Below are 27,150 nucleotides of genomic sequence, written 5' to 3'. Positions count from 1 at the left end.
AGACAAAAAATAGATTTATCTGAAATTCTGCATAAACTGGAGAGTCATTTTGAGCAGCCACAGAAGAGAGTAATCTCAGCAATTCTCCCCACCATGTGGGATTTTTGTATCACTGTAAATTTGAAAATGACAGGTGAAGTCAAGCGAGGCCAAGGTATCACACCGAGAGCTTACGTTATCCGAAATGAGTGTTGAGCCCCCGAGGGCGAGTGTGACCAGACGGCGTTTACTGACTCACACGACGGCGAGGAAGGTGGCCGCAGCCTCTGACAGCTCATTCGAGCAGAGCCGAGCAAGAAATCTGAGCCGACGCCTGCCTCCCCTCATGAGTTACATTATCTATCATCGGTGGCCTCTGAAATCCAATCCTGATTCCATGAGATTACAAAGCTCAACATGAGTACCAAGTGTGTCACTGCTCAGTAAATGTTGCTACTGGGATGGAGCTACCATTAACACCGAAGTTAAACTAAAACAGCCACAGTAGTTCGTGCTGATAAAACATTTAATAAAGTTATTACAATAGCAGGTTGAAACTAGAAAAGCTGCTCATTTCCACGAATATATTCTTTTTACCCAATATCATTGCACTGAATTTATGTATAAAATTTGATGGCTTTGACATCAAAAACTTAACCCTTGTGTTGCAAAATCTTAAGTTACATTTAGACCACATTTTTAAAAAGTTTCATTAGTTAACTCTGGAGGCGATTAATCAAGAACAACATATTCTAACTATTGACAGCCTTACTTTGAATAGAACTTGAATTCTATTGTGTATCAATACCTTGCAGCGACTTCCATGATAGTAGCTGTTCACACCGTTAACACGTTCCACTAATGTTGACATATCTATTTGACAGTATTCAACCACACCATATGACAGTTGAAAACAAGTCGGCGCACTCGTTCTCACGCAGTCTACGATGTTACAACCACGATATCCAGTTTGCCGGAGCGTAACAGCGCCACACACAGGACTGGCATATGTACTACAGTTGTGTCCCACTGTGCTCTTGCACATGATATTATCACACTGCCACCAACCTTCACCAAGCAACAATATCATTTTGTATCATGGTCAACATCAAAGACACATTCCCAAGCAAAGGCATTTAAAAAAAAAAATTTTTATTACATAACCAAACTCAGAGTCATGAAATTAACATTATTTAAAAATGACAAATCCTGTCATCAATGAATACCACATCATTTCAAAACACTATGAAAGCTGCATTGCATTCTAGCAACATCAAGCAATATTAAAAATAATATATAAAATAACACAGCATGTTATGGAGAAATTCCACGTCTCAGTCAGAGAAAAACACTTTATCTGACAAGTATATCATGCAATCCAGGTATTCAGAGTGAGGAACTGTGTTGTGACGGGCAGAGACCAAGTAACATATGAAATTATGAAAATCATATCCTTCACACGACGCTTTCAGTTTTAGTGCCGGTAATTATAGCGGGGGATGGAATAAGATTACGGCTACAACCTCCGAGCCTCTGGAGACAGAAGTGGCAGCGGGCACAATCAATCACACTTAATAGCCTCCAAAGAGCAGTTTATTTTCTCAGCCATCACATCGGAATCATGCAGACTTTGCATGCCAGATAACATGTGACAGCGGCCACTGACCGACCAGCTATCAGTTAGGACGGAATCTGTGCTTTTGGAAATGAGCATGACATGGCATCTTTTTTATTAATGCAAAGGGCGCAGCCTTAACCACTGCTATTATTTCCATTGTGTATATAACACACTGACTCACGCTCTCGGTTCATACTCCCATAAAATGCGCCACAACATTTGGCTGTCACCTGGTGTGATGCAGCTCTATTGTGACACGACACCATCGAGCTGAAACCCAGACAGATCTGCAACCCTCCACAGTGAAACAGCCGCCGTCTCCAAGGAGCGGCAGCTCTGCCCGCTGCCTTATCACAGCGGCCAGCCTCATTTGTTCCATGTAAATAAAGAGGGATGCGGAGAAAGAGCAGACAGTAGCAGACGATCACACTGCTTTTTTTATGATAAGAAACAAAAACCACGTGAAAGAATCGAAGTGGTGAGTCATTGTTTTCCAGACATATTTCTGGCACCCACCATGATACATCCTAATTATGTAGCTTCCACGGAGCACAGCGGTTGCAGATGACAGTCATCGGCTGCAGCAAAGATAAACACTACAAATGTGTGTAGATTTATAAAACCTTAGCTCAAATCAACAAGGCTTCCATGCATGCGAGCCATAAATCCTTAAAACTTCAATTACTGCTGACTCATGCAATTGATGGCTCTGCAAAAGATGCAAAGATAATTGCCAATAAATAAAGGGCGTGATGGACTATTCCTGCACTGCACCACCATCAGGTCATTCATAACGTCCCCAAAATGTTCTACGCAGCCAGCATATGTTGTTTGTTTTAGTGTATCTCCAAACTATCAAAAAGAATTCCTTAGAGAAATTGCGCTTCAGAGGAACCCCAGAGTGTTCTGGGTCACAGGTTGCTATTTTATTTTTGGGCAATAAATGTCGTCTTCAGTTGTGGGTGGAGAACAGGGCGTCACTTTTATTCCAAGTAGGAGCATAACAGAGACCAGGAGAGTGAGTTTGACAGACACATATTCTGAAGATGAATGGTCACAGTCTGGTGAAGATCATATAGTGAAACAGAAAGTGACGCACAGAAGCAGCACTACTTTGGCGCACAGTGACAGCGAGTCAGTTCAATCCACAAGCAGCACATACAGCAGTGGTGGTTCGCCGTGTCTGGACAGTTTAGGATGCACAGTCAAAACAGTAGTAGCAGTAGGTAGTGGGAATGTATTTTTTTTTAAATGTGAATAATAGCAGCTGTGTTCATGGTTTTTATTAAGTTATTATCATTGAAAATACTGCTAAAAATGTTTAAGGTTGTGTTGAGGTATGTAAAAATCAGCCCACCACAAGATGATCCACTAAAAGTGTGCTATGTTGAGTTGCAACAATTTTTTAAATCTTTTTACTTCAGTACATAAACTAGCAATCAATGCAATCGATAGAAGAAAAACGAATTGAGGAACTGGAGGCATAGAAAGATATTCTTCTGCCTCATCAATACTTTTCTCTTCGATTAGCTCTCTCATTGTGGAGAGGCGACAATTTGGACACAAGTGATCTACCAGTCAATAAGAACAATTTCTGCTCAGCACATTTGCAGAGAACTCCCAGTCATCCATGGACAGATTCATCTGCAATAACTGCAGACGTCGACGCTCTCTCGAAACTAAATCAGAGCTGAGAGACTGAGGAAGTGACCCATACCAGGGACCTTTTATCTCACACCATGAGCATCCAACTCCAGTCGCAGCCTAAATGACTTGACACAACCTTGTTTCACACAATGGAAGAGTCATGGTGGATGCAGTGACCTCAACCATGTGAGAGACAAAAAAGCCTCAGAGCTTAAAGCTATGTTTTGATACCAGGCTGGAAATTTTAAATCTTCGCCGTAATAAAATAAATCTGGGAAGAAAAAGATCACAGATGCATTTCCTTGTTTAAACCATTCATAGACACAGATTTGAAATGACTTGATGAATAGCGTTTACATATGAGCCATTCATTATATCAACAGCAAACAAAGTTGGGCTGATACCATTGTTCTACGCCACAATAGCAACAACAACAATCCCACTTTTTGCTTCAACTAAGGCTTATATTTGAGATGCAGCTTAGCATATTGAATTTCATTTTGAAAACATGAGCAATTAACATGATAATAGGAAGGAAGATCTGAAGAAGTCACTCTTTGAGAAGGATGTTTTTGAAATTAGATGCGTTTTGACTCGAAGGTCTGTTTCTTGAGGGACTTGAGGGAAGAGACACCTGCAACGATTCATATTGTCAAATAATCAGGAAATAATAACTTTAATCATCCATATGAAGCCCAGAATCCATACTATATAAAAACTGCATTTGTACTTAAGCTAAAGAAAAAATGAACACAGCGATAACACAAGACAAAATGAGTGAGAATTCTGAGTTTTTCTCGACATAATATTGGACAGTAGGACGCCTGTTGCGTGTTCAGTATCGAAACATATTTATTATTTAGCTTTTAATAACTCACCCAGCTCAAATCCTTGCATAATTAATTAGACAATGACTTAACACGGTGTGCTCGCCAAACTCACCTCAACTGGTTCTTATTCGTCTCAGCGGCATTTTGAGCACCGTGAGCTTTAGCTCTTTGCTGCCTCCAGTGGTTGAAAGATGAACTGAGCGCCACGGACCCAAGTTATTGCTGTGAAATAAAAAAGGTGTGTATTTAATCTTCTCCGAATGCTATTCTTTGTTTTTTTTTGTAATAAATATCAATTTATATAACTTGATATCAAGTCAAGCTCAAAATTGAATTTTTTCAAATTAAAATGCCAATGCAGTTTTTCTCATATATTACGTCTCATGCGTTCATTTGAAATGCAGCTATATTTAATACGGACATGATCGAAGAGCGCGTGGTCTCTATTTAAATGAGCTGCATCGCTGCTGGAGCCTCCACCTCCTCTGCTCTCTCCAGCATCTCACTCGCTCCTCAGCAGACAAGAGGCTCACACTGTTCCTACTTTCTGCAGACTCCACTGCTGCTCATACAGAGTGGATAAATACTCGCTCTCAGATGAAGAACCGCCAGGAAAACTAAGTTGCACTCGGAATATTTATTCAAGGTAAGACTTCTTCATGCTTTAACTTTAATCTTAAATTTAAGAAAACAGTTTCTGCTTTTATATTTATGACCACCTTCTTTGCATTTTATCTATCAAAAATCACCGGCTATTTGACCCAATATATTGGTTAAATTGTAAGTTTAAATCCTAAAATCGAGGCAGCCTTATTGTGCATAGCATCTGTGTCTGGAATATAAGGAGCAAAGATGATACGAGATCTTTGTTTGTCAACACTGAATATATAACTGTTTGCTTGATCCTGCGGTCAAAGTATTGATCAACGTGATGCTTTGAAAGTTCAAACCTGCCAGAAAGTCAATGGCGGCTGTGTTTTTGGCACCAAGTTGGTCGGAATCCTACTCTTCAATTTGACTGAGTGTATCTATTGGCAGAGCAGTGATTCCCCGTCATTCAATTACTTAGGCTGGGGTTCATTTACTGGGACGTTCCCGCCCCCTTATAAATGGAGAAAAGTGTCAGCGTGGATTTGAGTGGAGCGCGTCACAGAGAGGGTGAGACCAGCCCAGGGGAAATATTGCATCTGCAGGGTATACAAGTGATTTCCCTCGGCAGCAATGTCCACCTGAAAAATAAACACCAAATAAAGGTCTGGTTTGAGGCGCTATGAGAGACCCCTCCCCACCCACCGTCTGTCAATACAGCAGGGTCGGAAGTTTGGGAGTGAAAATCAATGACGGAGTCTAAAGAAGTCTGGGAAATAATGAAAGTCCAAATGGAATGATCAAGCACAGCCGTGAGATTACGGCTTCATTAAATTCCTGATCGATTCGTCTGGAGGTGAAAAAGTGATGAAAGAACGTGATCCTGATGGAGGTTTTCCTCGCGTTTATTCCGGTGGAGCTTTGTCTCTGTTGAGGGTGAAGACTGAGCGAGTGACCCAGTCACTGACGGAGCGAGGAGGTCCAGATGGGTCAGCTGACAAGCCTGCGGAGTTGTTACTGTCAGGAACAGCCGCGCTACGAAGCGTTGAGACAGTCTGTGGGAGATGTTGATAACAAGCTGAGGGATGGAGTCCAACACAGCCAGCAATGAAGGGGAATTGATGGGTCAGTGAGCCATTTGTTTTCTCCTGGTCGCCCCTGAGCAACATCCCAGGAGAAATTCAAACCTCCATGCTCTCCACAGAAAGTGTTGGCTGGTGAGGGCTACTTCCTGTGTTATGTCCAGATCAAAAGCAAGATGGCGACTGGATCCTTTTTTGTGATATTGTCATTTTAATGTTCGCCCTGCAAAGAGACCCTAATGGCGTTCAAGATAGGAAACCAAAATGGCACCGAGATGAAATGCATAACACTTTGAAGATAAGCTTCTATTTTGTTGATGGAGGAAACCGTTGATGGATTCTCATGTGGTCATTCCAGCACTGAGCAAAACGCCATGATCTGGAGTACAAAGTCATCCAACCTTCTGCATAACAACACTGTCAATAGTTTCTTCTACATCTGTACGTAAGTGACCCAAGAGCATTTATTCAGTTGGTTGGTAGGAAAAATGGAGGCAACTCATCACCCCCTTGGGTCCTGTTAAGACTACTGAGAACAAATAAGATACTGGGAAATTTTTGCTGATGCTGTCGAGCAGTTTTCAACCCTGGCAGATGATGACTTGAAGCTATCATCTGATAAAAAAAAGTATTTACTAGGTAATATTTATTCATTTACTAGGACTGGGACTCATTTATTACAAAAAAAATGGATGCAAATAATGCAGAATAATTGCCTCATTTTTTGCAATTGATACAATGTTATGTCATAACCAGAAGGGGGAGATGAGATTGAGCTCTTGGACTGAAGATTACAGTTTAAAAAACTTGATTGTAGCAGTTCGCTCATCCCTGGAGTGATACACCCTGTTGTTTATACTTCCTGAATGTGAACTGCTTCAACTTATAGTAAATCATTATGCTATCAAACGTTTTTTAAAAAGCGATTAATCGCGATTAATTAATTGATTAATTCGATTAAAAAAAAAAATAAAATCTCACCCTTGATAGTTTCATATTGTGTCCCTGTGAACTGACTCGTTCCATCATTACTGATGATGCAGTGGCATGAACAAGTTATTTAGGCACCTGAACCTGATACGTTCACGGATACAGTCTTCCGAGGTTCCCTCCGTACGAAAGGCGCAGTGTTAATCATAACTCTTTATATTCAATCACTTTAAACAGAAGGATAGGGCCCAGAGGAGGGGCATGTTTTTAGGAGCTGGGTGGAGCAGACGAGTAAATCAAAGGCGCTGATTTACGGTGCTGCCAGTGGGTGCTTCGTCAATGACTCCCGCCCACATAGGAACCATTTGAAACGTGTAACTAAACAGATGCTGTTTAAACCATCAGGTTGGTGCAATGTTGCCAGTGAATCCTTGGGTTTTATGGGTTTGTTTTTAGTGCTGCGGCAGTATGTCCCTCTCTTGACTTCCATTTTGCTGCAGGTGAGGCTGTCAGTCAGCGAGGTATCATGGACTCCTGGATCTTCCCGTCGTCCCCTCCGAACCTGTCCGACCACCTGATATACGACAGTTTCCTGCCCAGCAATGAGTCCGACCCGGTCAGGAACAACACAGACCACAGCTACCACGGCACCAGCACCATCGTCATCACCTGCATCTACTTCCTGGTCTGCACGGTGGGACTCTCCGGTAACGCGCTGGTCATCTACGTGATCCTGCGCTATGCCAAAATGAAGACCGTCACCAACATTTACATCCTAAACCTGGCGGTGGCCGACGTGCTCTTCATGCTTGGGCTGCCGTTCATTGCCATCCAGTTGGCGCTGGTCCACTGGCCCTTCGGTCCGGTGCTGTGCCGCGTGGTGATGACGGTCGACTCGCTGAATCAGTTCACGTCCATATTCTGCCTGATGGTCATGAGCATCGACCGATACCTTGCTGTGGTGCATCCGATAAAATCCACCAAGTGGCGGAAACCCCGCATGGCAAAGACCATCAACATGGCGGTGTGGTGTGTGTCGCTGCTGGTCAACCTGCCCATCGTCATCTACAGCGGCATCATCACCAAACACGACGTCTTCTTCTGCACTATCGTGTGGCCCGAGCCTGAGGAGGCCTACTACACCGCCTTCATGTTCTACACCTTCATCCTGGGCTTCTTCCTGCCGCTGGTCGTGATATGTCTGTGCTACCTGTTCATCATCATCAAAGTCAAGTCCTCGGGGATCCGCGTCGGCTCCTCCAAGAGGAAGCGGTCCGAGAAGAAGGTCACTCGGATGGTGTCCATCGTGGTGGCGGTGTTCGTCTTCTGCTGGCTGCCTTTCTACATCTTCAATGTCACCTCCGTGACGGGCACCATCAGCACCACGCCTTTCCTCAGAAGCACCTTTGCCTTTGTGGTGGTCCTGGGTTACGCCAACAGCTGCGCCAACCCCATCCTCTACGCCTTCCTGTCGGAGAACTTCAAGAAGAGCTTCCAGAACGTCCTGTGTCTGCAGAAAGTAGGTGGCTTGGACGAGGCGGACCGTAGCGACAGTCGACACGACCGGACTCGCATGATGAACGACCCCACGGAGACCCAGAGTACTCTGCTGAACGGTGACCTGCAGACCAGCATCTGAAGGGATGTTGATGGAGGATTTGAGCAGGATAACCGTCTGAAGATTGGACCCTCAAAAGATGAACATTTGGATGAAAAATGTCTCAAACCTTTGTGAAACCTCTAAATCATCATCCGATCTTCTCAACTTGATTTCCATGATGCTCTACCTCACTGCCTAAAGGAACGAGAAATGGTCAAGAGGTTTATTCACACGCCTTTCGTCCTTGACGCTATTTCCATCAACATTGTCAATCAAAACACCATGAGCTTGAGTACAAAGTCATCCGACCTTCTGTATAATAACTCTGTAAATACTTTCTTCTATATCTGTATGTTAGTGACCCAAGAGTATTTATTCAGCTGGTTTTCTGAATATTGAGATTCTGGACATCGCTGCGATGGCTCCCATCCCCCTGTGAATATGTGATATGTGGAAGTTGAACGGTATTTGCTTAAGAAACAAAACAGGTCTGCAAACCTGCAGTACGTAGCTCTTCCATGTTCTTACAGGCTCTCTGTGGTCTGAAAAATAAATAATGGCAGAAAAGAGGAATAGTTTTTTAATGATATCAGAGATGTCAGAGGTGGATGTGAGTCAACTTTGAAAATAATTTCAGTGTGTCTTGTAAGAGAGATTTATGGAAGAATTCACCTGCAAGAGGACGAAGAGGGTCAACACCATTACCCAGAAATGACAAGCATGTAGTTACACATGGATTAAAGTAAAACTAACACCCACTCGAGAACCTCTGACCTGTGACGCCTGGCGAACCATCATTTTGGAGAGTATTTTGGCTGAGAATTGGAACCTACCTTGGTCCTATTCAGTGTTGCTGCCATCTGTCCCGTGGAGCTGGGACAGGACTGAGGCAGAAGATGGAGTTAGTTGCTATTTATGACCATAGCCAAGGATTTTAACTGGACAGCATTGATCTTCAGCGTGGGACGAATTTTACAGGAATCTTGTGACGTCTGTGCAGTAACAATACTTGACCAAGTTCGAAGGTCAAAACGTACAGATGTGATGAATGAAGGCAGCTACGAAGACGACGAGATGATACAACGCTTTGTTTTTCTGGCTTACATTTGAGAAGGGCTAAACTGCGAACTTCCGATGGGAATTCAATTCAAAGTTGCCTGTCAAAGTTACAGCGGCTTTTGCTGACACGCATGCGCGAACACACATCTGCTTTTGCACGCTGCAGTCTCGGAGCGCCGTCGCACAACTTAAACACAAGGCTCTTGTCCAGTGCTTCTTGAGTCTTATCTCCATGGAAACAGTGGCGTTCAGTGCTGTTGCCGCTCGTCTGTCTTCAAGTGGAAGATGTAACTTAAAGTCATGCTTGTGCGTAACTGAGCGAACACAACGGGTTTAAAAGTCAATACTCGTGACAGTTTAACGATTGTTGAATGATGTACTGTGATTAAACATTTCAATTACGACTTCAAGGAACCTCAAGTGCTGAGATCTTTTTTGTTCCGTTGCGATTACATTTGAGGAAAGGTTTATTTATTGTAACTCGGATTAAATCCTCCTCATCACTATTCTTTGTTATAAATATCAATAAATGTAATTGTTGTGAATGCCGTTTTGTGTATTTTGAAAAACATTTTCATCTTTCTTAAACGTAATCATCAATATTTGCATGATATTGACTGGCTGAGAAGAAATGTTTATGATGCACTACTATAGTCCGCCATTAGGAGTCAGTGTTGGCCAAGAAAATCAGTACGTGACAATGCGTTTTGAATTTCGGGTAGAGTCGCTTTTCACTTCACTCCTAACACTTCCTCGTATTCTACAGCTCCGTCACAGGAAAAAAATGCAGGATCCAGAGACTTCCTGTCATGAGAGTGGAGAGAAAAGACCATGCAAAGACAGTCCAGTTGTGTTCTGAGTTTAATTGCTGAGACAGAATATGAGGCTCTTCTCTTCCTCACTTCAGCCACGTCCCTGAATGCCCTTCTGTGGTCTCAACTTCCACCGATTCTGAATCCCATAGTTGCTCTCCAACTGTGGATCTTCAACAAACCGTTACACATATGCACGTTTGAGTTACAACCCGGGGGCCTACAAGGTTTGTATGTGGCATCTTGGTAAAATCGGAGAAGGAAACGCCTTCTCTGTGCATTATCTGACGGATTGAAGCGATGCGTTTACTGCACTGCAGAGAGGGGGGCCGTGCACGACACCAGCGGTTGCCATGGCGAAGACATTATTCCATCTGTAGTGGCAATGCCAGGGTTCGTGAAGAGCACAGCTCAGATCAGCGTCCTCGTCTCTACGCCGGTTGCTAGGGGCGTTTGCATATTAAAAAGTGACTAAAGTTACATGCAGGGATGTTGAATTGACCAGCGTTTCCCCGTCAGATTGCCACATGACAACCGAAGCTCCACATGTACAGCGAAGGCCAGGCCATTTAATCAGCACCGTCATTGAACAACTCCACAAGACAGTTCCAGTACCAGGACAGTGAGGGACGAACGACTGCACTGATAATATAGATATATAGATTTTTTTTTCTTAAAAAAAGACAAATAATCGATAAACCCAAAAAAAACAATTAGGTGCTAAAAAAATAGATATTCCCTGCCCTCAGCTGGACTTCAACATAAAACAATCGACACAGTAAAAAATAAAACATGAGGGTCCGAATCTGTTTCCATGGCAGCGCCAGTGGCAAAGGCAGCATCTTCCAGCTCTTCCACATTCGCTCTCTCGTAGACCCAAATGATAAGAAAGTGATCAATACCTTCAAAGGTTTCCTGCCATAATACATCAATTTTTTTTCTTTTTCTATTTTTTTTTTTTTTTTGCTGTGTGTCACGCACATGTATGACACGCTGGTCTCCATCGACGAGAGCACCACGGGAGAGAATTAAGAACAAAATACTGAATCAAATGTGCCCGGTTGATATTGCGCCTATTCTCCATCCGTGCAGTAGGGGGAGCTGTAGACAGAGGGGTCTTTCTTCAGATCGACCTCCCTGGATCAGTTGAATCAAGTAGTTGCCCACGAGTGGCTCAGTGCTTCTTCTCTTTTCCATGGTTTCACACACACGTGGCTCCAGAGACGCACACGCAGACTGGTCAAGTCTCAGGTAGGTTTGTGTCTTTCCAACTGTCCTCACGAGTCTATTCGTACTCCAGGAATTGTTTATGGTAGAATAAGAGATACCTGAAAGAGAAGGCGACAAGCGTCACGCATGGAGCCGCCACAGCACGCGGGGCGAGGCGAGGCGAGTTTCTCACCCTTCACTGTCAAGTACATCCTTAATGCTGGCCTTGGTGATGATGGCGTCGTCGCATTTGAACCACTGGTCCTTGTGCTGGCGGATGAAGCTGGTGTAGTGACCGCTTTCTAACGTGCCTTGATGGTTAACCACAGCAAACAAGGCGTATCTGAACGCAGAAAGGAGGGGCTTTGGTCAGGCGAGACGTTTCAACTCTTCTATTTCGACAAAGAAGAGGGTGAGTTTGAGGTGTTCACATCACCCTGCAGTGGCTCAAAAAAAAAAAAAGTGCTTGAATAAGCCCCCTGAAAAGCGCCAGGTAAAGCAAGAAAGATCACACAAAACAAACAGTAAAAGAACGGATTGCATGAACAGTCGACAATCCTCAATCACGACTACATTTTTATTCAAAAACGTGACCTTGGCTTCGATTCAACAGTAAAGATTAGGTGTTTAAATACAAAAAATGAAATGAATAATACATAACAATAGTTAAAAAACAAACAAATGAATACATACAAATAAAAGAACATGTCCAGTGAAAACTTGAGATGAGAATTGCATTCAATAAAAGTTCATAAATACATCAAACTCAAGCACCGACGACTAAACCCATGCATCTGCGGTGCTACTTACTTATTGTCGTTGTTCAACACGTCCACCGCCTGCTGGTATTGCCCGTTCATTCTGCTCTCTTTACTGCAAAACACGAATCGAACCAGTCACTAGGTGGCAGTGTTGCACTGTTTCACGCCTCGTCACAAACATGAATGGACGATAAAGGCGGGTGGGGCTCGACTACAGCTGTGTGCTCCACTGACACCGATTCATACCTAATTAAGCTGGTAATAAAATGAATGGAAACGCGAGAGGGAACCGTGATGTGACTGTTCCTGACGTCAAATTGACATGTTTTCAGAAAATAGCATCGATTGAGGGTGTGGCGGTGCAGTCTCCAGCTCAACAACACAAGGAGTTAAAAACATTTGTGAAGCGTCAGCTGCAGTCAGGAGAGGAAAACAATGGCAGACAGTGAATGACAACAGGATCGCAGCCCTTATTTGATCCAGGAGTGACTGGATTTGGAAAATAATTTATACTATTTTAAATAGGAAAAAAACAGGATGCAAAGCTCTTAACCTCACGTGCAGTTTGAAACAGATTGGAAATTGAATGGTTGCGGGTGTAAAAATAGAAACACTCTTTTGTTGTCATGTCCGTGGGTCACTGGGGTCTCACCTGGAAGCCATGAAGGGGGTCATGTCCAACTCTAAGGGGAAGGAAACGTACGTCGTAATCTTCCGCCTCAGTTTGGCGGAGTGCTCGAACCGCTGGAGACACACGGGGAAACATGAGGGGGAGGGGCGGAAAGCAGCATGCCAAAAGAGATTCAGAGGGAGAGCAAAGAGGGAGGTGGGGCGGGGGGGTTACAAATCAGCATTAAGGCATCACACACATATAAAACACACGACTCTTCCGATGGCGTTTTGGTCAACACAGCATTAATGGATGACTCTTGTCTCAGACAGTAGAGTAAATAAAACATCAGCAGGAGTTATTAAAACCACAGCTACTCTGGGACCCGGTAGGAGGGAGCCTCACAGTGTGGGGGCCACAGATCAGCAACACAGTCAACATACCTGCTCACTGCTGTCTGGACTGAACTGTGATCTGCCTTGATCAAGAGCTCAGGATATAAATGTGGGCGTGGCGCATTAATACATGGTTAAATGCATCATTCAGCACATCTTAACCAGGCGACCCAAATCAAACAGGACGTTTGACTCTTTTATTATCTTATCAAGCTCCTCTATGAAAACCAATAAACCTAAAATGCATAATTCAGTTTGAATTCCGGTTAAAGAAAGAGTGATTCACAGACGGACAGTCATGTTGTGTCTCCTGCTGCGAAGCGGATTAAATATTTATCAGAGTGAATAATTCATCCACGGTTGCAGGATGTTTCAAAACTCACTGAATGAAGGCTAAACACGGCGCTGGCCGAGGAAAGGGTTGGGTCTTCCTGCATGGTTCTACTAATCGATGACTGAAGGAGGGGAAAACTTCAGGCAGGCTCGTCCCAACGTGGGACAGAAGGCAGAAAAAAATAGTCGATCACTGACTCACCTTGAGATGGAAACACGCTACAATGGGGAGCTTCTTCATTGTCAGCTGTTTAGTGGACTCCTGGTAACTATGGCAACCACCACACTTGATTTTGGCACTGCTTCCTAGATGCTCAGGCCGTGTAAACCTGCGGGAAATGGGGAGGAAAATGCAAAAATGGAAGAGTGAGACAAGGCGAGTTGGAAAAAAAAAATCATCAGAGCGATATATTCATTTGAGCTATGCCAGTGTTGCTAACGCTTCCGTCACCATGGCAACAGCTGCAACCAGTTCTGCTCCTTTAAGAGAATATCTGCAGAATATAGGGGTGTGTGAGGAGCTGCAGTAAAACGCAAGGAGGTGAGTGAACAAGAGGGGGAGGATGAGATGGATGTGAGGGCACAGGGGAGAGGAATTAAGTGGACAGGGAGGCGAGTGGTATAAGATAAGGAGGAGGAAAATAAATTGCCAAACTGAATCGGCAGCAGGAGATATGAGAGGTCACTCCTGCTCTGACAAAGTGATTATAGTTGGAGAGGAGATATAGCAGCTGAGCGGGTGCCACAGGTGTGAGTGGAAGACAAGGTGACCAGCTCGATAGCAATGTCGCGAGCGCAAGCTCAAATCCCTGCTTCAGTTTGAAGATAAAATGTTAAAACTATACCTGCGTAGACAGTCTGTGAGCGTCGTGGACCCCGACAGGTGACTTTCCCCGTTCACCGTGCCGCCGTCTCCTCCAGGACTGAGAGGCCAGAAGGGCGTGGACGAACCTGGCAAGTCAAGGCTGATGTCCCAGAAAGGATCTATCGTCGTGGAAACACCGCTGCAGACAAGAACGCGGGACGCCATCTTTATTTACACCGCAACTAATTGAAGAATGTGCGTCACGTATGATGAAACAAACAGAAACGCAGATGACGGAACCCTCATCTACGCCATTGTCAAATCCCTTTCTCCCTTCTTTAAGCCTGAGGACACGGTTTCGCATGAAATCTCCAGGATTCTCCTCGAGTGGAAATAAGGTTTCCAGACTGTGGTTGAGTAAACAGGTCATATGTTCAATATGCTGCCTCTGCAAAGAGATTGTGCCTCTGCATATGATCTCTTGTTGATCAGATGAGTCATGTTGCTGCAATGCCCACAAGCACCAGAGGGGGCGACGTAAAACAAAACGGGTTCAGGATCAGGACATTTATTGCGCAAATGAACTGAAAGATAAGGCGAAAAAAAAATGGAAATACAGGAGCGTTGGAAGCGTGAACCAAAAGTCCTGCAAATTTAGTAGTACTATTTTAGAATTATGAATCCTAGTTAGGCCTATTCTGAATATTAGTCACAACATTGAACAATTTAGTGGAAACAGCACCTTCCAAATGGTGAGGCACTTTGCAGTTGAATGCGGCACGCTACAGCTAATGTGGCAGGACAGGCCTTTGGGGGGGTGGGAAGGTGGTGCGCCGTCTAGACAAACCCCCTACAATCGCACCCCTTCGCTGCTGTTGCCAACGGGGGACTCTTCCGTGAATGACCGGTCTTTTCCCCGGCTTAATTTCAAAACCCCCGACATCATTGATTTCCAAAAACAGCTTCAAAACTCACAACCATAACAAATTTAAAGGGAAACCCATGGCTATGAAGCCATCTACATTGACAGATACCAAGGTGACATACGGCACAGAACATGGCACAGATAGAATATATTAACACACATAGATCAGAAAACATCACATCCCTGACTGGCCCTTCACAGTCCTGACAGAGACAAAGACTCTTACTGGCAGACTTGACAAGTCACGTCGGATTGCAGGCCCCCTGTGAAGATTTGGTCAATAATGCAGTTGCAGTGGTTTGGATTGTTTGCCTTCTTCCCGTTGTCGTCTCCTGCGAACACACAGCAGAGGGAGTATAAACACAGGGACTGCTTTGACGTGCCTCGAGGACCTGACCTCCTGCTTTACAATTCCCCTGACGTATAAATCTCTTCAGCGCTATACAGGCTGGAATCTTTAGCGCTCAATCATAGCAAGCCTTACTGACATCCCATCGCTACACCGCAGTCAGGCCCATTGACATTCTCTCCAGTGCTCGCCTACAGTTCCCTTAGTGCAGGCCATTGTCAGTCTCCTCCAGTTTGTGTCCAGTGGCCCAGGACTCCAATTGTGAATTGATTTGATGTGTGAATTCACCTAAAACAACCTTTCTTTTCACCATAAATTTGAATCAAATTGGACTCTAAACATGCCCGTGAAAGCTTCTGGCGCGACTTACTAATGGTGTCTCCTTTGCAGTGTCTGTGCAAAACGTCCAGCGCTGCGATGAGGAACTCGTGGGCGTCTTGCTGCTCGTAGCCGGCGAGGTGACGGGCGTGAGTCCAGACCAGGTGCAGCAGCCGGAAGGGAATGTGAGGCGATCGGTGTCCCGAGTAAAACTAATAAGAGATGAGAGAAGTCACTTAGTGAAATGACGGAGGTGTAGTTTCTCAGTGAGCAGTGTAATGGTGTCCCTTTGAAAATACTCTTGCAGGGCACGAGCTTCAACTTCACTCATCACTGCTGGTGAAATTACAAATCAAAATGTGTGACAGAATATCATAAGTAGTTTCCAACAAGATCTAATTCAACCTGTATTCTGTGTGAAAAACATGGGGGTGCTGACGCCCGGTTTTTAAATCTGACAAGGTCAGCTTCCAGCAAATGAAAGGCGACAGTCAAATGAAAAGATGCTGCGCTCATTTACACAAATAAAGGATCACATGTGGGTATTTGAAGTCTAGGCAGCATTTGATCATGAGGCGTTTTGAACGGTGTCAGAGAGATCAAACTGTTTAGAAGGCGATGTATTTTTAACGACTAATTTGCCTGGCTTGACTGTCCCCGAGTCATCTGTCACAGATGCAGCTCGATCGATGTCTCTCTCCCGAGGTGACGGCACTGAGCGATTACCTGCTCCACGCACCATGTCAATGAACCATTCAGGTGACGGATGCAGAGTGTGTGCGTGTGTTCGCTGAGGAAAGGCGCCCGGTGCTGACTGAAACCATTATTGCATCACTTGCAATCTGTTGGCCACATGTATTTATGGATGTATACAGGGAGGCGGGAGGGTGCAAGACAGCGTGGGAGTCTTTGCAAGAACCGTTTGACGCTATTAAATAGCGACTACGCCAACCATTTCAAACATCAAGTCAGGTGTGGTCTCTCTGTGTTACCTTGAAATACACAGCAGAATCAAGTGACGGTGACTCATACCTCTGCAGGGGCTTGTGTACAGCCTTTTTACTGGCTGTTTTGACCAAAATATCACCTTTATTTTCACAAAAATCTGAAGAACTGCACCACTGCCCCCTTTTCTGTGACCCTTTAGAATGCAAGCGGTCAAACACGGCGGCACCACCATTGAAATGCAAGCTCCAGAGGAGGCCATTGTTGCTACTGTTCCTATGTTCCTCCCTTACAATCAGATGCTAATTCAGATATCAGCATTTCCGGTACATTCAGATGCAGAGATTCAGTAACATGAAAAGAACGGTGCGTCATACCTCCTGAAAGAGCTGCGACATCTCACACACCAGACAGGAGTTTGATTGCATCTCACACTTGTGCCTGTCGGAGAGAAAGAAGTCTCGCAGCAGCGGCGTGTGTGTGAGGGCCTGGACAATGCAGTTCATGAAACACGTGTTGCCCAGGTTTATTAACCCTCGTAAACCTGCGGGGAAAAAAACAAAAGAAAATAAACGTGAGATTCTGGAACAGGTATTTGGAATTTTTTGGCAAAAAACACCCAAAGATGTGATCAAATTGTATCAAGTGAGTAGCAACAGCTGATGGGTAAAACTTAGCTAGTGGTCCGCTCCGATCTAAGGCACCGAGGATTTGGAAGACAGCATTAGAAAGTGGTCAGCACAGTGAGGCTGGAAAAATCTCAAACAAGAATATAATTCACAAAGCCACATGCTGCAGCGAGATACGTGAGACTGTCCACTCTAGAATTCTGGGGCTGTCTGATCGGCGTGATACACCCATGTCTGAGGTCATCAACACCCAAGCCTAAATGGGGGCGAAGTTCAAGCACCATATATTCAGAAAAGCTTCTAACCAATTGTACAGTTCGTAGTGATTTTCCTCCGCTTTGGATTGTGTCGTAGCAACTCAAGCTCCCTCTTGGTTGGCTCCCACGTCGTGTATTTCTCCCCTATACCTGTGGACGTTAACAGAAAGGTCAGAGCGCTGTCGTCGGACTGTCACTAAAAGCAATGATACGGCACCTTGTAATTTCCAGGCTTTTCTCTGTTCTTCTTTGGCGATCTGCTCCATGTCTTTGTCGTAAATGTAGTCTTGACAAACAAAACAATATATTCCCCCGTACAACAGGTCTATTGCTAGAAGAAGGAAACACAAAAACAACAAATGCTTTATTTTCAATCCTTTAAGTTGCTGCACTGCTTCTCACAAACAAACCATGTTTTTTCCATTTCAAAACTCCAAGGCAACAATAGCACATCTCTGTTGCCTTGACAACCTATTTTTAGCTTACAGCGATGATTTGGTGATATGTGCTATATGGCGGTGCGCTAACAAGGAATGCTAAAAGTAGTACGTTGCACTTCAAATGTAGCTATGTGGGCTTGAACGGTAGCTAATAGAGGACGTGAGGAAGTGCCCGACACAAAAGGATGAATGCTGATCCAACTAGGGAGTGTGGATCATCAGTATTACAAAAGGCTGAATGAGATACGGACGGATTTGTTAAAAGCGAGCCTGCCATCACTCAGTCTCAGGAGTTTGAAGTCATTTGATTACAGGTGGAGAAGAACACAGTGTCAATGTCAGAGAGGCTCCAGTGGAAAGCTCCAAGCTAATTAACACGGTGGTCCAGCTCTAGAGGCGTAGGTGGGTAAACAAACGGTTCTGAATACATTTCATCAATTAGAAACAGAAACCATCCAACGGCGCTCCTTGCTGCTATCGTTTAAACCTGACCTTTACCGTGGAAATCCTCGGTTTGGTGACAATATTTATTTGTAATATAAACACATTAAATAAACAAAAAATAATTTAGACATAAAAAAAAAAAAAAAAAAATCGCATTATTTCCCACTGCCATGAATGACAACTTGAGGAAGCATTCATATTAAATCATCCAGCCCTTTTGTAATGTAGACTGAATCGTGTCCAGGGTCTGGACCCGCTTCACGTTTTATGCCAATGACTGGAGTGCTTTCTGCGAAAATTCAAAATAGCATTCACTCAACAGTGACCCCACAAATGTGAATAAATCTGTGACGGTGGAGCAGAATAGTGAGCCAAGCAGTTATATGGAGTATAGTCTGCTTAAAGAGGAAAGTTGCCCACAGTAAAGCTTTAAGTGATTATAGCTGAGCCTGCAGTGTGTCCGTGCATGTGAATGTCTGATGACTGAACTGTGGGAAGGATTTCACTGAGGGCAGAGACATAGAGGGAAAAAAAACATTTGGTGGTTGATGATGCTCGCCTTGGATATCAAAGAGGTCTTACCTAGATTGTGTCTTTTGTTTTTTGCGTGCTCGTGGATGTGTTTCTTGGTAAAGCAGCCGAAAAACACGCAGTAGAGGCAGGAATGGAGTCGGTTCAGGTGGGCACCACACATGTGACAAATGCACGACTTGGCCTGGAGAGAGAAGACACAAGGCAGACATGGGGCTTCAGTGGAGATGTGGGGAAGGGAAGTGAGCTTTAGCAGGAGCAGCAGAGACAGTTTTCTGTGACAGGACAAGTTAGCTGTAATGTACATCACATCACAGGCCCTTTTTTAGAATGGAGATTCTCCAGCTCATTTTTCAGGTTTAAAAATCCTCTTCAGAAGCCAGAAGAGTGGATTAAAGGCAACTAAACTTAAGATCAAAATACTGCTGTAAATGCAGTTAACCATAACAGCCTATTAAATAAGGTGTCGTAAAGCTATTGAATCAGAAAAATTACTACATTGCAGCAATAATTTAACATAAAGCAAAATGACTGAAGCAAATAACAGATTAATAATAAACTTTCAATTCACCGGGAACATTTCTTGGTGCGGTACATTAGACAATGTGATGTCATGACCAAAACATCCATGATGACGGAGAGTAAAGGAGATTGTGCTGATGGAAAGAATATAAAAATAAAAAAAGCCCCAGGATAGAAGAACACAAAATATTGATCAGTGCACTGCAGCAAAGAGTTTGGAACATGACAGCACTCCCAGCTCATGTGTACGGATTCAACTTCAATTTGATCACAATGGATCGAACATTAAAATGTTTAATGAGATCAGATTATTTAATCGTGTCCTTAGAAGAACAGTGTCTCACATAAAGTCACCTTGTCAAAACCATAGAGTGTAAAACAACAATGAACACTATAAAATAAATCAATAAAAGCGACATTAAACACTAAAGAAAATGATACCTCAGATTATTCACACCACCAAACTGTCTGACTGAACACTACACAACTCAACAGAAGTTGAGGCAGTTGCATAAAGAGGTGACATTAAACATAAGTCGTTGACAAAGGAACATTGCTATAAATGTTAGACACAGAAGACACAACAAAAACAAACAAATATTTGAAACTGATTAGAGACTAGCAGCTGACACTGAATACACACACAATTCGGATCCTAAATAATATCTTTAGAACTCTATCACGCAAGGATGTGGTGTTTTGTGGATACAGTTTCCACATTCAGTGATCACTATCATATGATCATATGGCAATGATCTCATGACAAGACGAGGAGGAGAAACCCTTCACACCCTGTAAGTTGTTATAGGGACAATGAAGTTGAGACTGAGGTCACCAGACACCAAATAGCTAAAGAAATCGCTCTGTAAAAGGAAGTGAAACTAAATATTAAAAACCTACACAGTACCAAAGCCTCCAAAACACAAACTCAACAGCCCTACACCACATTGTTGTTTAGAAACCAAGGCAGACGTTAAGCCTCTCCACAGTTAACAGCAAGGTCACTATTTTTTTTTCTCCAAATTTGACAAAGACTGAAGACAAAGCGTTTGCCTCACACAGTCCCTCATTGTTCCCTCTCAGGTGTGTTTTTTGGAAAAGGTCCGACAGGCTCTCATATTGCTTTAGAGAAAAGTGGCTTCCATCTGGCCACATGGCTGTAACAGCTTGAATTGCAAAGTGCCGCGGAGATGCTTCAGTGATCTCTACAGGCGACCTGCTGGCCCCACTCATTGTGTCCAATTAAACAATTCATGTTCAACAGCATTAATTACACCTCTCATAAAAGAAAAAAAAGACTAGGCTGGACTGCAGAATACACACCTTTACATACAGATTTGAAAGCAAAATGTTTTTAAAAATCGTGCCACAATGAGTCAAAGAGAAAAACAGCATATCCACGACAAAATTCAGGAAAAACTGGAGCTGATATAATAGGAGCATTAGATGCAAGTCGACTCAACCGTGCACAGATATGTTCCACACAAGTTCACCAAAACACCACGAACAAAAAGTGAATAAGCCAGTATGAAACTAATGGATGGTAGCACATTCCATTTCTTTCAGGGACTTTCTCTGGAACAGATGACCTCCACTCAGTCGGCTACATATTTTTCAAAATGCACGGACGTGGCTCCTCATAATGCTACTGAATCCGTGTGATGCTAGTGTTGCTGAAGTAAACCGTCTCTTACAATCGCAAACACAGCACGGATAAACAGAACATCATGACTGCAAGATGAGCAGCAATACCTGAAGTCCCCTCGCGGGATGAATCAACGCTTACTGTATCGCACCCTATTGTATTTACCATTGGAAAAATACAATTTACATTTAATGGGATGATAAAAGCAGACACATTCCATTTCACCAGGGTATCACTTGCTAATGGGATCCAGAATTGCTCATCTGTGGGAGTGGGTGGACATGGTAGGAAACCATGCTGGAGTGGGAGGAGAAAGGACTGACAAAACAGACCAATGCAAATCCAAGGCAGAAACAGCCGAGTAGACAGACGGTTTTCCCGAGTGTGGGAGTTGTAAGGAACGGATGAGGTGCGATGGTCCGGCTGCACCACGGGTATCAGGACTCTCCGAAGAATAGGAGGATGGATTTTAATTGTGTCAATATTAAACTACATGCAAGCAGCGATGCAGCCGTTACCAATATTCACCATCAACAAGAGCAACATCAATCACTACACATCTCAAGCATTTAGCTCTCCCTGACACTGGCATCTATTTCTCGCAGTCAGCAGTCCGGTGTCTCTCCTCAACAATGGCTATTAATGTTCCATCAGATCAGTTATTGATCAGTAGGAGTCTCAGATGACCAGCAGTGGAGTTGGGGAGCGGAGAGGGGATTCAGGTTGTCAGCTTTCATCTACTCGATTCAACGCACTTGATATACCTTTCCTTGGATGACTGGGCCGGTGAAGTATACAGCTCAAGAAATGCATTAAGCAAATAAGTAGATTTTATTTTTGACCTTGAAGCATTTTCCATTACGTTCCTATTTGCCAAGTAAATGGGTAATTTTTGGAGAGTCAGGGAAAAAAAGGATGATTATGTGGGCCTGTCTGTTCGGAGAACATGATGGTTTAAATATTGCATCGTAGTGCTCTGCTTTCTGAACACAATGACCCACGAAAATAGTTCAACAAGCTTTAATGCACCTTGGAAGCTAGGCAAACATGAAACGTATGGATCATTACAAATTACAAGTAATAACAGCTGAATGTCATTCAAATAAACTGCTTATGAATGTCACTATGTGCTGGTATAAGTAATACAGTAATACAAGTAACATCCGACTTACAGGTCTCAGCAGTGCCTTACTTATCGTTTCCGACCAACCGGTCGTAAGTCGAATTGGAACGCAAGTTGAATGCCATTCAAAACAGCCAACATGAGGGTTATAGGTGCTACTGTAGTGGTAGATCGCTGTGTGAGAGTGAGATGCTGGGATACTGTGCTGCCGTAACTGTTGTACGCGAGGCTCGCTGCCATAATTGTACACGTTGCCGTGCTGCTACATGCTGCGGTGTCAGACATTGAATAAAAAATAAATAAGCATCTGCTGGCTGTGGTTGCAAGTACGGGTGGACGTAAGTCAGATGTTACTTGTATTCTTTGATGACCCATCAAGATGAAATCCTCATTATACCCTAAAATATCCAGATCAAATCAGATGCTTTTCCATCCCCAAAACAGCTTCCACCAACCAGCCAAACATCGACAAGCGTCAACACAAAGACAACAGACTGTGCAGTCAGTCATATGTTTGTTTTGCATCAAACTATACAGATGGTTTAGCTGAACCAAAGACAACATGCTGTTTAACGCCCCAATTGCCCGCAGTGCTGCGCCATCCGAAGACATTTAGAAGGATCTGGTCATGGGACACCCCCTAAGGGCTCAGTGCTCTCTTGGAGCTACAGCCCTCATGTTACAAACTGACTTTATCTGTAACTGACTGCACAGAATAATAACCAAATCAACTCAATGCAAAGGCAGCCGAGGATTGCTGCTCTGTAATGTCAACACGTCTCCCAGAAACAAAGACCTGTTTGAAATACATAAAGGTCCCCTCCTGAGATGATTGCACTTGGGTCCATGCTGCAACAATGCTGAATAATGAAGTGCCAAGCCAGGAGATTGATTGTCTGGTGGCCAATGGCTTGGCATAGCCAGAGAGGGGAACTGACAGGTCATTAGCCAGATGGCGATACTAAAGGATGGCGGTCCCAAAGAAAACACAGTGACTGGCCCAAACCTCAACAGAAGTTCTGGGTAACAATGATGCCTTTCTGAGGTCGAATGTTGGTAAACAATGAAGCCCCAGCTTTGCAGGACACAATTATAACCCCATCAGTTTGAGGACCTGCCATTTATAAAACTGGTCTTTTCTTCAATGATCAATACGCCGATTGTTTCTTGGAGATTGGTTCATGATATGGATAAAGGACTGTACATTGGGGTTCAGTTAGTAAGCGGTGGAACAACTGAACAAACACAGCAATAGATGCACTGGAATAGAATTCTTTTCTGGGCGAGAGAAAGGTACATGAAGAGGACACACAGTGAATCAAAGAGCCCCGCACATAAAGGAGACCAAGGGACAGACAGAGGAGAAAGGACAATACCATGGTTTGGAATTCATATCTGTATATCTGTCAGTGCTACGAATACATAAGTAACCTCATCCTACCTGTTTCAGAAATATACAACGCTTATAGTTTTACTGACTTCAAGGACTGCAGTGGTTTGAACAACACATTATGGCTATTGTCTGAGTCACTGAAAGACACATTTGAAAAGTCACGGGAGAGACGGAATGCACCAACACAGAAGTAAGGAGGTCTGGATGACTGCCAGAAACCAGAGGCTGACATCACCAAACCCTTTAAGTATTGTCTAAGTGGCAGTTGGAGGAGAAAGGACAGGACACGCACAGGAGGCAGGGTGCATTACAAGATTAAAAACGTATTAGGATCATAAAACAAATCAACCCTGAAATTTCTTAGATTTTTTTTCCTCTTAAAGGAAATCATCCTTTATTTTGTAATATGTACTGACATTTTTGTAGATTGTATTTTTTCCAGAATGATAAGACTGTATAATCTATTCTAAAGATTTTAAGTGAAAAAAAGAAGTGGGTCTGTGGGAGCTAGCACAGAGCAGGAGCAAGTAGAGGATTCATGAAGAGGCTGGAGGATGGATCAAAGTGCTGTAAATGAATACTGATAAGTGTGGGAGCAGATGATGTGATTGGACCATTGATCTAAGGAACTGGCTACGTTCTGGGATGGGCTCAAGCTTTGAGCTTTCTAAATGTTGAGGGAGGGGCAATATGCGTCATTCCTTACATTCTATTATTTACTACAGAACCTCTTTATCATAGCAACAACCAGTGTGCCTATTTTCTTTTAATAAATCGACCGACAACTCAGGGAAATAAGTAGAAAGTGGACCTCAGTCAGCTCTGCTCTCTACACATGACTCTTCCCCCTTTCATCCAAGCCCACCCACCCCCTCATTACCAATTACAGTATTAATTAGCTGAAAAGGTGGCTTACAAATAGAGCATTTAAAATGCAGCCTAATTCCAAGCAGTATCATGACATGAAAGAGACTGTCTCAAGAAACAGTTTAAAACATCAATTAAATTTCTGTGGTCTTAAAGCTGCAGGAAAAACAAAGTCAAGCTGTGTGTTGTTCGGTCTAGTCGAAGTAATGAAAAAACATGACCTTTAAGTACTGAAAAATTACGATAAACACCTCGGACAGACTATCAGGACGGTTATATATTGGTTAGTACCTTGTTATGAATGGGCTCCTCAGTGAGCCATAGCAACTGTGAATTGCATACTTGATCATCTAAGTGCATCTTTTCATCATTTATACAGGCCAAAAAAATGTCTTTTCAAGGAAGCTTACTTTTAACTGTCTCCTTATGCTCCCATGTGTTAATGTACACACTTAAAATGATCATGTAGAAAACCAATATCAGTTGAGACACACTTTAAGAGCATTGGTCCTTCGATGGTTTGAAACTCTTTAGATGCTAAAGTGAAGTGCAATTCATTGAAATTCAAGCAGTCCTTGATAGGAAAAGGGTGTTGCTGTTAACGATAATACGCTCAGACACTGAATGAGCAGCGCTGTTCTGTTAGTCATGGCAATATACAAGGATAAGAAGAAGGACTCATCAAATAAGGGAATTCTACTTCCTGGCCATGACCTTTCCCATACAATTCAGCAGTGAAGTGAATGCCTCACTGAACAGATCCCCTCTGTCCTACGGTACTCTTGCAAAGAAACAGGTATCACTGCTGGTAAGTTGGATAAAACACAAATATGAACCATTTTTGTAGCATAAAAAATACAGCAGAAAATTATTTAAATGCACTGTAATGTTCTATTGCATTGGAATCATCTAATAATTGCATTATGGGCCATCTGTTCAAGCTGCTGATCATATTGCTTGTTAAAAATGTTTTTAACCTTGCGTGCTGCTGGGTCACTTTCAGGATTCACTCAAGGAGGATCAATGAAGGCATATCATATTGTGCCCCCATATATATATCAACTGACACCATACAATGCAATGGTGCACATCTGCAGATCATGTATGAATAAACCTAACACGAAAGGACCAATATTGGGAAGCTGTTATTTATTGAAGCTACTACAGAACGTCAATAAGAGATGAGGAGAGGATAATCATCAACTCACCAGCTCTGTCCATCCTGCATCACCCTGAAGCACCTATTTTATCACAACAAAATAAAAGCAAATGTATGACACACACACACACAAGAGATACATTGATATCTACAGAAGTATCAGTATAGAAGTAAATAGAGACACAAACATATCTGACCATGTGAAGTCCAAGCATCAAAGCCCTTCACGTATAGAGGTACATAAGAACAGGGTGCGCAAACACAATGCAGCTCGCATTGGTTCAACCGTTTCTAGTAGAGACAATCTAAGTTAGCGTTGGTGTATTTAGACGGTGGAAGTTTTCAGGTGAATGGATTAAAAGCAATTTCGATCAACCCCAGCTGAGCCTTCCCTCCAGTGTTGCAGTATGGGAGCAGTAAAACTGGACAGTACAGCGTCTGTGTGCTTCGTGCGGGGCATCATTCACACTCTTCTGACTGTGTGTTACATTATCAGCACTAGAAGCGAATGATCTCCAGTGTTTTTGTCTTTTTTTTTTTACCTTGCGTCTCCGGGTCTCAGCAGTGCCACTCCAAACAAAGCATTGGTAAATGACTCGGAGGTTTTGTTTCCAGTTATCCACCTTGTACCCGTTCACATGGGAGCACCCGGCCGGACTCATGACAGACCAAACATTCGCTTTGGAATTGTTTTTTGGCGGCGACAATGAGAAAGTCTCCTGGATGATTCACTTGGCTAAGCTAGCAGTCCAGAAATGGTTTCCGTTTGGAAATGGGACAACCGTGGTAGTATCCAAAATGTTCTCGAGCATCAGAGAACGCGGTCTTGGGAAACTCACTAAAAAAAGCAGTATATGTTGGCGTGAAGTCGGGCGAGCAAGTCGGTAAAATTGCTTTCCCGCAGCTGTATTGACAGTTCCACTTCCACTATCACGGTAAGTTAGCCTTCTTTCTCCAGTTAGCCTGCTAGCGCTCAACTCCTGCTTCACAAAGCCCGCCCAGCGCGCACGCTGATTTGACAACAAAAGGCAACACGTCACGACGCTTGGACCGAAGCACGATGGGTGTGCTCGCTTTCATACACGGAGTACTCCGATTTAATTTTAGCCGAGGACCATATGCGGCGCCTTCCACACCAGATAACCTGGTGATTATAACTAACAACAATCTTAAATGTTGAGTTTTACTATTTAATTTTCCTGAATCATTCTGATCACTGCATGTATTGTTAAAAACGAATTAATAAGTCTGTCACGTAAACCTTAAACATTTATTATATATTTTTTCCTTCTTCCAAAAACTCGCTCCCGTGATCAGCATTGACTCCACACTACCATCTAGTGGA

The 27,150-nt window shown here is 43.4% G+C and overlaps 2 protein-coding genes across 3 annotated transcripts; one reads left to right on the top strand and one right to left on the bottom strand.

The window, feature by feature from the left end:
- The first annotated feature begins 7,200 nt into the window (after positions 1-7,200).
- LOC128751100 (somatostatin receptor type 2-like) lies at positions 7,201-8,313 on the top strand. Its single transcript, XM_053851902.1, has one exon. The coding sequence runs from the start codon at positions 7,201-7,203 to the stop codon at positions 8,311-8,313; it is 1,113 nt and encodes a 370-aa protein (XP_053707877.1).
- Positions 8,314-9,795: 1,482 nt separating this feature from the next.
- Positions 9,796-26,794, bottom strand: LOC128751481 (ubiquitin carboxyl-terminal hydrolase 22). Of its 2 annotated transcripts, XM_053852523.1 has the most exons (14): positions 26,348-26,794; positions 25,855-25,887; positions 19,148-19,280; positions 17,899-18,012; positions 17,730-17,831; positions 17,173-17,339; positions 15,903-16,062; positions 15,410-15,515; positions 14,299-14,457; positions 13,656-13,782; positions 12,768-12,859; positions 12,165-12,227; positions 11,548-11,697; positions 9,796-11,473 (listed from the first exon to the last, which is right to left on the bottom strand). In XM_053852523.1, the coding sequence occupies exons 1-14, from the start codon at positions 26,465-26,467 to the stop codon at positions 11,431-11,433; spliced, it is 1,569 nt and encodes a 522-aa protein (XP_053708498.1). In that variant the 5' UTR covers positions 26,468-26,794; the 3' UTR covers positions 9,796-11,430. The 2 variants fall into 2 exon arrangements, with proteins under 2 accessions (XP_053708498.1, XP_053708499.1); XM_053852524.1 differs by lacking the exon at positions 25,855-25,887 and having other exon boundaries at positions 9,797-11,473.
- Positions 26,795-27,150: the final 356 nt, after the last annotated feature.

This window comes from Synchiropus splendidus, chromosome 19, assembly GCF_027744825.2.
Source record: "Synchiropus splendidus isolate RoL2022-P1 chromosome 19, RoL_Sspl_1.0, whole genome shotgun sequence".
Taxonomy (NCBI): Eukaryota; Metazoa; Chordata; class Actinopteri; order Syngnathiformes; family Callionymidae; genus Synchiropus; species Synchiropus splendidus.
Note: the sequence above shows the minus strand (reverse complement) of the source record. Positions and strands in the feature narration are given on the sequence as shown.

Bases quoted from the DNA above. Each gene is read 5' to 3' on its own strand.
- LOC128751100 (XM_053851902.1), top strand. From the start codon at position 7,201: ATGGACTCCTGGATCTTCCCGTCGTCCCCTCCGAACCTGTCCGACCAC.
- LOC128751481 (XM_053852523.1), bottom strand. From the start codon at position 26,467: ATGAGTCCGGCCGGGTGCTCCCATGTGAACGGGTACAAGGTGGATAAC. The intron at 18,013-19,147 runs GTAAGACCTCTT...TCCTTCTTCTAG, and splicing joins AAACAAAAGACACAATCTAG to CAATAGACCTGTTGTACGGG. The intron at 12,860-13,655 runs GTGAGTCAGTGA...GTGTGTCTCCAG, and splicing joins TAGCGTGTTTCCATCTCAAG to CGGTTCGAGCACTCCGCCAA.